This window comes from Daucus carota, chromosome 1, assembly GCF_001625215.2.
Source record: "Daucus carota subsp. sativus chromosome 1, DH1 v3.0, whole genome shotgun sequence".
Taxonomy (NCBI): Eukaryota; Viridiplantae; Streptophyta; class Magnoliopsida; order Apiales; family Apiaceae; genus Daucus; species Daucus carota.
Window position 1 is genome coordinate 55,388,104 of NC_030381.2, and position 13,566 is coordinate 55,401,669.

The 13,566-nt window shown below is 34.4% G+C and overlaps 2 protein-coding genes across 3 annotated transcripts; both read left to right on the forward strand.

Moving 5' to 3' along the window:
* Nucleotides 1-1,440: 1,440 nt before the first annotated feature.
* On the forward strand, nt 1,441-8,147 carry LOC108204299 (uncharacterized). Of its 2 annotated transcripts, none has more exons than XM_017373664.2 (6): nt 1,441-1,636; nt 2,467-2,607; nt 3,269-3,342; nt 5,050-6,831; nt 7,072-7,222; nt 7,304-8,147. In XM_017373664.2, exons 2-6 carry the CDS (start codon nt 2,475-2,477, stop codon nt 7,999-8,001), a joined length of 2,838 nt encoding a protein of 945 aa, XP_017229153.1. In that variant the 5' UTR covers nt 1,441-1,636; nt 2,467-2,474; the 3' UTR covers nt 8,002-8,147. The 2 variants fall into 2 exon arrangements, with proteins under 2 accessions (XP_017229153.1, XP_017229152.1); XM_017373663.2 differs by having other exon boundaries at nt 1,497-1,636; nt 2,467-2,613.
* A 3,187-nt stretch (nt 8,148-11,334) lies between these two features.
* On the forward strand, nt 11,335-13,521 carry LOC108204301 (GDSL esterase/lipase At4g28780-like). The gene is made up of 5 exons (XM_017373665.2): nt 11,335-11,709; nt 11,826-11,953; nt 12,145-12,387; nt 12,480-12,732; nt 13,047-13,521. Exons 1-5 carry the CDS (start codon nt 11,421-11,423, stop codon nt 13,277-13,279), a joined length of 1,146 nt encoding a protein of 381 aa, XP_017229154.1. The 5' UTR covers nt 11,335-11,420; the 3' UTR covers nt 13,280-13,521.
* The last annotated feature ends 45 nt before the right edge of the window (nt 13,522-13,566 follow it).

A 13,566-nucleotide genomic window follows, 5' to 3' on the forward strand; every position in this document is an offset into this window, starting at 1 on the left:
TGTGAAGATGCGCTGCCTGTTCCATGACCAAATATTTAACCATAAGATTAAGATCTTGTCAAAGTACAGTGCAGTAAACTGTTTTTTACCAGCGGGTTTATCTGGTTTGTGGATTGATAATTCGGGAGAAATGAAATAAAAAGTGATTTATCTTATGAATTGTTGATAAATTTTATTTTTTTCTTCTATTCCACATTTCACATGCCAGATGTCACAGCTTTTATTTGTAATAAAATATTTCATTCTCTTCTATCTCCAACTTCTTTTTTAATCTCATCATATCAATTTTTTTATTTTAAAATTTCCTCCTATTTCTATTGATTCTAAATAATGTTGCTCATTACATTTCATTTGATTTTTTCTTTGTCAAACGCAACGTTAATTTGTTCAGACTCGGAAACAAAAATTGATTTGATTTTCAAAGGAACACCATTACACTAATTTACGGTCCTCAAATTACTTAATATTCCACCGAGGGTTTGAATTCAAAAAACAAGATACATCGTCGGTACATGAAAAATAATGAAGAAAAGAAAAGAAAATGAAGATAAACTGCAGAATATCTCGAATATAAATAGACAAAAGATATTGTACCTTGTAAATAACAATGAAATCACACTTTCTTGCACGAAATATTATTTTTCTTTGTTTGGAAGTGAGAGCAAAGCAATAATACAGCTGCAAGATATCCACATATACAAAGTATTCAACTACCGATCAAACTTGCCTATCTTTTCAAATTTCAAGTAATGTAGAATGTCGTGTCCAAATCTCTTTCCATAATAGATTCCGAAAATAATTTATACTTACACTTAAGACAAGCTCGACGATTTTTTTATATATACGAATATTATACAGTAACCGATAAATGTTGATCCAGCCGAATTAGTTTCTCGAAATGATTAGCCAGAGATAGTATAATGAAAGATTTTATTTGGTGTTGTGATAAATAATTTAATTTTGTTTATTATTTTTATTATCAACTAAAATATGATATGTGTATAATTCATGAATTTTTTCGGGGCAACTTAAATTTTCTAATATTTTTATTTTTTTTAGATGAAACGGTAGATAGTTTAAATCTTGTCCATAAAAATATTTTATATAAATATATTAACAATAGTAGTTTAATATAAAAATTCACCAAGGAGGAGGGGCCATATAGCACAGAACACAAAAACTTAATAACATTATCCTACATTTTGTCTTTATTCCGTAATTATTATAATATTTATTATTTAGGGTTTGTCTAGTGTGTGCCCATGAGCACACATTATACACTAAAATTGATGGTTTTGGTGGATTTTGATCGGTGGACTTGATGTAAATACAGGGGGATCATCTTTATTTATATCAGGTGACCAATAAAAATGCACCAAACCCACACCATAGAAAAACCGTATTATTTATTATATTATTTATTGTCTACTCGATTCTGTGTAGACGTAATCGAAAGTCATACACGAATCATTATAAAGAACAAAGTAGTCATTCAAGTCCGCTTTAGTCGGTGCAAAAAACCAAACACCACCGCTCTCGTTCTGAGCCGTTTGTTCCGGCGAATCTCCGGCCACTTCTTCATCGGAATGTCACTTTCCGGTCAGCTCGCTGCCTTTGCCCCAAGATTGCTTACCAGGTCCATCTCTCTCTAGAGCATATGTATTGATCTCATCTTTATCTAAACTAATTGAAATGTGACTCTCCCCCCCTCTCTCTCCTGCTCTCTCTACCTCTATCTCTCCCTCTACTTTTTTTTTTATCTCATTGTAAATCTGCTTTTGTGCCTGCTGTAATTACATCTTTGGGATCTCTCTCTCTCTCTCTCTCTCTCTCTCTCTCTCTCTCTCTCTCTCTCTCTCTCTCTCCCTCCTGCTATGCAAGTCTTAAAAATTTTAACATTAACATACATTGGGCTACACTTGTTCCTTTCTATTCAGTGTTTTATATGTTATAGCATTTCGCTTCAATTTGAAGCATGACCCTGTATTTCGAAGACTGAATTAGTAATTTTCAAGGTGTGATTTTTTACTATATTGATAATCAAGCTATAACATATAAAACACATATGGAATTCTTTGGTATGATAATCAAGCTGAAAAATTGATGTTTTCTAAATATACTGTTACATAATATTGAATTACTGCTGCAATTTACTTAATATTAGCTGATTTAGCCCAATGCATAAGAGGTTTTTGAACTCTTCGAGGACGAATCATCCCTGCCATTTCTGCATTAGTGTACTGAAAATACATGTAGTTTGCATCGTAGAATTGTTTTTACTAAACTTTGTGAAGGGAATTTTTGAAATCAGTACTGAATGTGAAGAAGCCACATATGTAGCTCATCTGCTGTGATGATATTTCTTTTCCGTGTTAATCTCTTCTTTTTCTTTGTTAATTATGTTTTCGCTGATAAAGAGAAGGCTTTTATCTTGGGATTAATAATGGATGTGAAACTTTTCCACAGGTGTTAAAATGAATGGGTTTCAGAATCCTCAAGCTCACAATATCGAGAAACCTTTTTTAGGATGTTTAGGACGTGTGGTGAACCTTTTTGACCAGAGTGCAGGCATCCCAGAAAATAGGCTGCTCGCGGATAAACCTCATGGTGCTGGTGAATTTCTTTTTTGTGTTTCAAAATTTTCTTTGCTCTTTAGGTTTTCAGCTATTATTTTGTAAAAATCATGAATTGTATGCTAAATTATTTTCCTGTAAAGTTTACTACATTATTTTATTGATCTTATTATGGGATGCTTTGTAAAATTGTCTCTCATTACTAAGCATATATAGTATGTTTCTCTTGGAATTAGCATATGGGTAGGGTGAGATGTGAAGAAACCTTTTCTGTACTCTTAGAGTAGTGAGGTTTTTTTGTGAAGAAACCAGCTTTCAAGAAATCTTTTAAATAATTATGCTTCATTTTTTTGTATACAATCATTTTTGTCTTTCTGTGTAGTGTATATATTTGGTAGTACTCCCTCCGTCCCAGTAGGTAGTTTACATTCACTGTTTGCACGCATTTTGAGGCTCTTATAAAGTATAGTTCCATAATTTTTTTTCAAAATTTTCTTGTTCTGAATAAAAATTTAAATATCAAACTTTTATACAGAGTAAGAAAAATTTAAAAATATATTATGAAACTGTACTTTAGATGAGTGTGGAAAAACGTGCCAAAAAGTAACGTAAAGAAATGAGGGGGACAGAGGGAGTAGTATACTAGGACCATTATTTGTCACTATTGCTGTGAATTTAACCTCAGTTGTGAACAGGTTCCCTTTTGTCCAGGAGTCGTTCAGATGTGTCAGGAATGAATCCGGTTGACAGTCAGATAGAAGATAAAGCGGTAAACTTTTAACTATGATTTAACGAATCTATATTTCTTGATGAAGAACATGCTTAATAAGATAGTTTTCATTTAGGGAACTGAAGCTTATAGATGAAATAGTACACTTTAATGTTTTCTCAGCCTATATTAATTAAAATGTCACATATTCTTGAAAATGTATATTATACTTTTTAAATTGGGAAAATAGATTTTTTTGCCACCCAACTTATTATTTGTTTAGAAACCTACCACTGAACTATAATTTTTTTCTTTTTTGTCACTAAGGTTAGGTTCGGACTTTTTTTTGTCACTAACGTTAGGTTCGGATTTCATTATTAACACTATGTTATTTTTTTAGCATTATTAAAATATAGTGTTAGTCTGCAGTATAATGGCGATCTGATATGTGTCTATATCTTTATATGTAGTGTCCTAGGTAGTTTATCTTGGAGGACGAGAGTTGGACACGCATTTTGAGACTCCAAAAAATTTCAAAAATTATTTTATTTTATTTTTTCTGAATAAATTTTAATGTTGGTTTTTTTTCCTTAAAAGACGTTGGATTTTTTTTTGTCACTAACGTTATGTTTTTTTTTTTTGCTAATTACTAACGTTATGTTTTGATTTGATTATTAACAATATGTTATTTTTTAGCATTATAAAAACATAGTGGTAGTCTACAATATTATGGTGATATGATATGTGTCTATAACATTATATACAGTCATCTATATGTCCCCTAGCTAGGATATGTGTCTATAACATTATATACAGTCATCTATATGTCCCCTAGCTAGTTTACCTTGAAGTACGAGAGTTTAACACGCATTTTAAGAACCTAAAAAATTTAGTTTTATAAATTATTTTAAGACTCCACAAAAATATAGTATCACTTGACTTTATAGTTCTTTGCCAGTACTTGTCACGTATTTTAAGGTTCCCACTTTTTATAAATATAGTTCCATAATTTAATTTTGAGATTTCCTTTCGGAGTAAAAAAATCCGTACTCTCGTCCTCCAAGATAAACTACCTAGGACATATATGGAGTACTGCATATAAAGATATAGACACAGATCACCATTATATTGCAGACTACCGAAAAATAGATTTCCGAAAAATATCATTTAGATGGTCGGAAAATTTAAATAAAGGTCTGATTTTAATTAAATATAATAAAATTTCCCAAAATGTCCCTGCAAAAGTTACCGGTAACGGCAGAGGATAACAGAAAGGGTGCAAAGTGTCTACGGGTTAAAAATAAGGGGTTGCATAGTGTTTATTCTAAAACTATTAGGTGCAATGTGCAACATGCTGAAATCAAAGGGGTGCCAAATGCAATTAACTCTAAAAAGAATAACATAGTGTTAATAATCAAATCCGAATCTAGCGTTAGTGACAAAAAAAAAATCCGAACCTAACATTAGTGGCAAAAAAGAAAAAAATTATAGTTCAGTGTTAGGTTTCTAAACAAATAATAAGTTGGGTGGCAAAAAAATCTATTTCCCCTTTTAAATTATGATAAGCTATAACATATATTTCAATTTGACTTCTCAAGTATGAAAAAACCGAATTTATGGTAGTTTTGTGTAGCAGATACCTTAAGTTTTGAACTCCTTGTGTTGTTTCTGTAAGGTTTTTTTAACAAACTACAGTGTTCCAATATATTAGTTGAAGTTTATGTTTGTGGTATCTTGACACTTGTAAACTGTTGCTTGAACTTGCAGACTAAATCCGAATTACAAACAACACATGGAACACCCATAAAAATGCTTATGGCGCAAGAAATGTTGAAAGAATTGGATTTTAAGCAAAAGCCGCCCAGTTTGGTTGCAAAGCTAATGGGGCTCGACTCCCTGCCGCTCCAGAAGCCTTCAACAGCTTCACAAAGAAGTCACTCCAGAGGTTCTTCACGAAGTAAGTCTTGCGTGTCTTTTGGTTCTTGGCAGGAGGAACAAGAAGTTTGTCAGTCTCAAAAGCACGACGACTACAAAGATGTTTACGAAGTATGGCAGCCACACAATAAATATGTTAGTGATAAATCGCCTAAACAAGAAAGATTCGATGGAAGTTCTATTGAGAAAAGGATGTCTCTTGTTCGTCAGAACTTTATTGAATTAAAACGTCTTTCATCTGATGAAAAGCTTCGCCATTCCCAAAAGTTTCAGGATGCTTTAGAGGTTCTAAGTTCGAACAAAGATTCATTCCTTCAATTTCTCCAAGAACCGAACTCAATGTTCTCCCAACAATTGTCTGATATGCAGTCTATTTCTCCACCTTCTGAGGCAAAGAGGATTACCATTCTTAGACCTGCTAAGGTTGTGGAGGGTAATAAAATCACCGGACCGGTCAAGAAGAATGGAACAAAAATAAATGAAATTTCCCGCCTCGGTCGGGTCAGCAGGCTAGACAATAGTCCTGGGTTTTCTTCTCCAACGGCTTGTAAACTTGAGGATAGTCAGGTGCAAGCAACTCGAATAGTGGTACTAAAACCTAGCCCTGGAAAGTCTCATGACATTAAGGCTGTTGTTTCACCTCTTTCCACGTCACCCAAGGCATTACATGTGAAAGATCCGTATACAGGGTTTGATGATGATGATACTCAAGAATCAAGAGAACTGGCAGAGGAGATTACTCAACCTATGCATGAAAATATGAGTCGGCATAGAAGGGATGAAACTCTACACTCTTCTGTGTTTTCCAATGGATATACTGGTGATGAAAGTTCATTCGACAAATCAGAAATTGAATTTGCAGCAGAGAATCTTAGTGATTCAGAAGCTATATCTCCAACTTCCAGGCATTCTTGGGATTACATAAACAGGCCTGGTAGCTCTTGCTCATTTTCCTCGTTCAGCCGTGCATCTTATTCTCCCGAGTCGTCTGTTTGTCGAGAAGCAAAGAAGAGATTGTCAGAAAGATGGGCCATGATGGCATCTAAAGGAAACCAGGAACAGAAACAATTGAGAAGAAGTTCTAGTACATTAGGAGAGATGCTTGCTCTTTCGGATATGAACAAGTCAGTGATATGCACTGGAAATCTGACTAACAGTGAACAAGAAATTAGGACATCCACATCATGTGTCACTGGTGATTTCAGTAATGAGGATAAATGTGATGCTCCTGCAAGGAATATTTTGAGGTCAAAATCTATTCCTGCATCTTCTAATGCTTATGTGGGAGGGCTCCATTCAGAAGTTTCAGATTCTAAGATGGAGAGACCAGACATAAATAAGGAGCTGACAAAAACAAAGAGCATGACGTCATTGTTGAAGGGAAGGGTTTCAAGCTTATTTTTTTCAAGGAATAATAGAACTGGTAAACAAAAAGCAAGTAATTCCAGGGATGAAACTGAATCATCCGAATTGCCAATACCCTCTTCTGAAAAGGATGTCGATATTAGGTTTCAAGCAGCAGGGGAACTGCCTGATCCACTCGAATCATCAAACAAAGCATCCCCTTTACATTCGCTGATAGACGAACCTGAAGAAGACATTGTTCATACCAAGGTATCTAAAGAGAATATGTATTTGCTTGTTAATCTGCTATATCTACTCATGAACTATGAAGTTGTTGTAGGCCAACAGCTATTGAAGTTCATGTCGCATAGATAAACATTAGACACCTTTCTTGAAGGATTATTGGATTTCATTGATATAGACTATGTTCTATTAGCCAGTGACATGTGCATTTGTTCTAATGTTGTGAGCCTATGCAAATGTTTAACACGATTTCTGTACATTTTGCAGGCTGGAGTCTCAGTAACCGAACCCTGTCCCCTTCAGTTTCCTGTTGAGAACCAGGAGCAACCAAGTCCAATCTCAGTCCTGGAACCTCCATTCCAAGAAGATGATTTTGGGGAACCTGAATTATCTGATAACTCAAGTGAAGTCCGAAATGGTAATATTTTGAAGCCCTACCGAAGTGCCTCTATTTATCAATCCACTTCATGTCTGTTAACTGTTTCTTTCTATTAAACAGGGTTAGATCTGCATGTGCACCGTAACTCCAATTTTCTTGATAAATCTCCACCAATAGGATCCGTTGCTCGGACACTATCGTGGAATGATTCTTGTACAGATGATGCAAGTCCATGTCCTATAAAATCATCTTCCGTTCCAGTAGGACCCGAGGAGGAACGACAAGAATTGGTTTTCCTTGTCCAGACGCTATTAACGGCAGCAAAGCTCGGCAATGAGATGCAGTCTGAGACATTTTTCGCTAGCTGGCATTCCCTAGAAAGCCCATTGGACCCATCATTGAGGGATAATTACGTAGGCCTAATTGACGAGACAATGCATGAGACCAAGCTGAGGCATAGAAAATCAGTGCAAAAGCTTGTGTTCGATTGTGTGAATGCAGCATTGGTGGAATTAGCTGTTTGTGGGTCAGATCCATCGAAAAGCAGGATCCATTATAATCTTCAGGATAACAAGTCCATACTAGACTGTCTGTGGACCCAGATGGAGTTGTTTCCTGATGAGATGAGTTTTATTGTGGGTGAAGGTGGGGACAGAGATAGCCTGGTTGCGGAGGAGTTAGTGAGGAAGCAGGTTGCAGGAAAAGGCTGGGTTGACTATTCGAGCCTGCAAAGGGACGATTTCAGCAAGGAAATAGAAGGGAAGTTGCTGCAAGAGCTCGTGCAAGAGGCTGTAGAAGATTTCACAGGTAGTTTGTGATGAGATTTCTTTTTATGATATTAATTCACGAGTTCTTTTTGGAATTGTTATAATACAACTCTTCGTAATCATGTTATATATTCTTCCACGGTATGGCTCCCGAGCACTCGCATTTGTTTAGTAATGCATATATGTTTCAGTATCCACTTCACTGGGAATAAGCTGTGTTTGTGTTTCCTTAATATTTTGATGTGCCTCCAGCCTCTCTTTGTAAATACAATACATTGCTGTGTGCTGTCATCTGTCATTATTATAAAACCAGTATTTATGCCCGTCGTGCTGGGCCTTTTCTTATTTGATTTTAAGTAAAACTTCAATAGAATCACTACAACGGATTTCTCGGAAAACAACCACCGTGACTTTCCCGTGACAGATTTTAGTTTCGACGACGAACCTTATCTTTGTTGATTACCAAATTTCTCCGTTAGATCCGCGACCACTAACCCTGTACAGTGTGCATGAACCCTGATTAAATCTGCCAGGCAAACTAAGAAAAGGATAACCAATATTAGTTACTGGTGAGAAATGATTATAAATATTTAGTTTATCAAGTGAGAACTGGGTCGGAAGAATAAAAGATATAGAAGATAACTCAAAAGCCCATAATATCAGGAGTCAAGGCCTCATGGGCCTGAAAGCGAAGTTGCACATGATCATTGGATGGCCCAGCCACGTTGACTCTAATGACTATGAACAAATACGTGGCTGTCCTGTGTCAATTCTTTAAAACACTGTCAATCCGTTCCGACTTTACAATTGTTGTCGCAAACTGTTTTTACATTTTTATGGAAAACTTTCACATATTTCATCTTCAAACTATATTAAAAATATTATTTTTGATATTATATTTCAAAATATCAAATGTTTATTAAAATTATTTTTTTTACCTGCACACCAGATTTGAACAGCCTGCCCTGGCTATCAATCTGCTCTAACTTCATCAATATTAAGAGGTCGATTCTCTACCATATAAATTAATTAATCAATCTCTTTGTGCAGGCAAGAAATGGCATCCAATTTTAGAAATTTCTTTCACAGGTGCCTTAAATCAAACGAACTAAAACACAAATAACTTCTACATATGGCTGTAATTTAATTTCAAACTTAATGAGCATGTAACAGAAACTTACCAAGTATTTTATGTGTTTTAATTTATGACTAGAACTAGAAAATTTCAGTTCGTAATCCAAACCCAGCTATCAACAAAGTTCGACTATAAAAAATCTGATAGTAAATGCTTTTGTGACGGATGAATTGAATTTGGTTGATCAGCACAGATTTGTTAAGAGCTGAAGAATTTCAGCGTAAAGAACTAAATGCATGCATATATACTATGTAATATGTAATTATGTATGCATCTTTATTATACTGCTCTAAATCGCCACAGGTTTTGAGTTATGCATGTTGAGTTATGCAGGTTTTAGTTGAAATATAAATGTAGAGGCGGATCTAGACCCAAAATTTTGGGAGGCACCAAGCAAATTTTTAGAAAATATCTTTATATTTTCAAATTTGGGGGGGCACTTTTGTAATTTTGTAAAATTTAAAATGGTGAAAAAATGTAAAAAATAAATTAGAGGGGCACGTGTCCCCCGTGCCTCTTCTTAAATCCGCCCTGGTGGCAAGAGTCTCTTGTTAGAAATATCATACTTGGGTTAAATGACGTTTTGATAACTCAGCTGACTGGAAACTTGAAATTGGGTCATCCAACTCAAAAAACTTTCATTCATAACATTACCCTCTTAAAAATTTTCATTCCGAATACTTCCGGCGTTTTCTGAATATCTATTTATAACTTTTTTTTCATATATTTAAAAATGTTTTGACCACATATTTATAGATATCATTTTGGAAAAAAATATATTAACATAATTTTATTATTTTCAAAAAATATATTCCTTTTAATTCTATAATCAATGCACTTCATGCGAAAATATTTAGAAGACGTATATTTAGACTGTATTTTGCCAAAAGAAATAATCTACTTGTAAACAAAAAATGTGGGTAATATGACCCATGCACATGCAATAGAGTTAAGCTTCTACCTTTTTGGTTGTGAACTATACTCATATGATTAGTTAATTTTGTTAGTTTTGATACTTCACAGCTGGTAGAATTTAGGTTGGTAGCCCATCAAAACTATTCTGAAATTAATATGATTATTATTCCAACCACAATCTATTAAGGTATCTATATTAAATGACTCATAATAATTAATTATCTGCAGCCATATATTATAAATAGTTAGTATCATGTACCATTTTATTATAGATTGATTGGTTTTTAGGTACATTTTATTTTAAATTGGTTGGTTTTTAGGTTTCAGATACATGCATATCTGCAAATATGCTGGTCTAGATATTATGGATATTATAAAGAGTATTTACTCTATTTTCTTTGTTGGCATTTCCAGTGTATATAAATTTTTTCATAATAATTTATAAGAAGATATTCTCTGTATAATTAATGCTGGTCGAGATAGTTGTATTTAGCCTACCTGCAGCTGGCAAGCTCGATCCCATGTAAATGAATATTTGACCCTTTAGTTTTGGTTGAATTTATATTTAATTACATGAATCGCAATCCTAAATTTTATTAATATATAATTATCACACAAACTCACAATTAGATTTTTGATTTATCTTATTAAAATGATTAATAAACATATAAAATATTTTACTTTTCAATTTATAATTTATTTTTAAATAAAATTTCTCCGCTTCAAATTACTATTCCACCTGCGATTGTCGTGGTTAAATAAGTAATTTCCGTTAAAAGTTATAAACTACTTTTACATAATCTAAGGAAACTAAAAATTATTTTTTTGAAAAGATAATAAATGTTTATTATACTATATTTCAACAATATAATATATATTAATTTTAGTCAACATTTGAATAGATTTTAAAAAAATGATGAGCTAATATTTTGAAAATGAAAGAGTATTATCTCTATTTGCTATTGGTGCATTTAGTGAGTTGACTTTGACCTTTACATTGACCTTGACCTTATATATTATGGTATCCTTGCTCATGCTCATTGTCAAATATATGACCATATGTCAATGTATCTCTTGACTATTTTGACAAAGACAAATCTCCATATGTGATATGTTGACATTTGGTCACAACCATATACCATATAAATTTGTTGTGCATTTGCTCTTCACTTCATAAGCAAGATTAGCACCTACAAACTTACACTCAAGACCATAATCCCTCTTAAACTAATTACCCCTCCAACTAATTAGCAATGTTTACAAATTGTTTATTACTATGCATTTATTACTGTTTCAACCAACTAGTACACAAAATCTCCTATAAAGAGCATCTACATTCTCCTTTTCACCACATCAGAGTCTTGAAAAACATAGAGAATTACCAAAAGATTATAATTTAGTTACAATTTTGGTCTGCAGAATGTTGAGCCCTTCAACTTTTCTAGCCATTCTCATCCTTGTAATTTTTTCTACAACCAACACATTTGCTGCACCAGTAAGAGCAGCAAAACCAGGAGCAGCAAAACAACCACAGACACCGCAGAGGCCACGAGCATTTTTTGTGTTCGGTGATTCTCTCGTCGACAATGGAAATAATAATTATCTGTTAACGACTGCACGAGCTGATTCACCGCCTTATGGCGTTGATACTCCTACTCACCTCCCCTCTGGCCGCTTCTCGAATGGCCTTAACATCCCTGACCTTATCAGTATGCCTATGATTATGTTTTTATTTTTCGACCGGCTCTTGACAGTCGTATTTAAGCGGTCGGTTTTGATCCTGTTTAATGTTTTTTTTGATTTTTTGATTTTTTTTTGTTTTCAGGCCAAAAGCTTGGGGCACCGCCAACACTGCCATACTTGAGCCCGCAGTTTAACGGAGATAATCTACTGATCGGTGCAAACTTCGCCTCTGCTGGCGTCGGAATCCTCAACGACACCGGATTTCAGTTTGTGAGTGTAACTTATTTTTTATAGAAATGTTACAGAAAATCTAATATTCGATATTTTGACTTTTTGAACGGATCCTGATCAATAAAATATAATTTTTAACTAGAATAACACGGTATACAGAAGAATTATCATCTTTTGAATTCTTATTATTTGTGACGAAATTATTAACACTTTTTTGCTCGGATTTATAGGCGAACATAATAAAGATCGGGCAACAAATATATTATTTCGAAGAGTACCAGAGGCGAATCATTAGCATGATTGGAATAGATGAGGCCAGGAGGCTCGTAAACAATGCTCTGGTCTTGATCACTCTCGGTGGTAACGATTTTGTTAACAACTATTTCTTGGCACCGATCACTGCTAGAAGGCTTCAATTCAATCTTGAAGATTATACGACCTTTCTCATTTCTGAATACAAGAAAGTACTCCAGGTATTTTTTAAGAAAATGTCGGTACATTAATTAATGCGTAGAGCATGATATTAGCAGCTAATTAACTGTTTCTTGTATAATTTTTGTTGCAGAGGCTGTATGATTTGGGGTCTAGGAGGGTTCTGGTGACTGGAACCGGACCGCTAGGATGCGTTCCGGGGGAGTTGGCCTTTAGGAGCACAGATGGGACATGTGCTGCAGAGCCTCAGCTTGCTGCAAATTTATTCAATCCGAAGCTTGTTGCGATGATTAAAGAACTCAACAAGGAATTGAATTCAGATGCCTTTGTTGCTGTTAATGCTCTGAATCGGCAAAATGATTTCCTCAACAATCCCCTTGCTTTTGGTTCGTACATCAACTATTCTCAAGTATTGTTTCGTCCTTAAAAATCACGAAAATTTTAATATTGAGTTTTGGGACATTTATTTCATCTCAAATGTTGGATTTCAATGACATGATTTGAGGCGTCATTCAAATTCTCAGTTTTATATTAGTATTTGAATGTCCTGGATTTCAGATGAAATTTAAATCCAACTTTTTTTTTGCCCCCAAACATGTCATTTGATCAAATCCATGATTTCAAAAGAAATTCAAGTTCCAAAAGAGGCCATAATATTAAGTATTTCAGTCCCGAGTCATTTTAAGTCCTGGTTCTGCAGGTTTCAAGGAAGCAAGGGTGGCGTGTTGCGGACAAGGGCCATTCAATGGAGTTGGACTCTGCACCAGATTCTCATTTCTGTGTCCGGACCGACAGAACTACGTGTTCTGGGACGCCTACCATCCAACAGAACACGCGAACAAGATGATTGTCGAGACCATTTACAATGGAACTACAGAACATATGGATCCGATGAATCTCCAGACCATCATGAACATGGGCTTATTATACTGAAACATCTGCATTGTTCAACTTTAATTTCGTTATCTGTTCATTTGTTATGTGCTCTTTCGCAAACCTCAGTTGCGAATGTGATGGTAGCATTCATAAGCTAAATAAGTTTAAGTTTATTATGTTCTAGCTAGATATATACTGATTGCTGGAGAATCATACATTTTAAAATTTGTATTTGGTTAATTCTTCTATATAGGACAAGGAGTCTTTTGTTTTTAATATTTGATATGTTCTTCATCGTTATTGAATTACTCTCTCCATTTCACACATATTAAAGAGTATTGAAT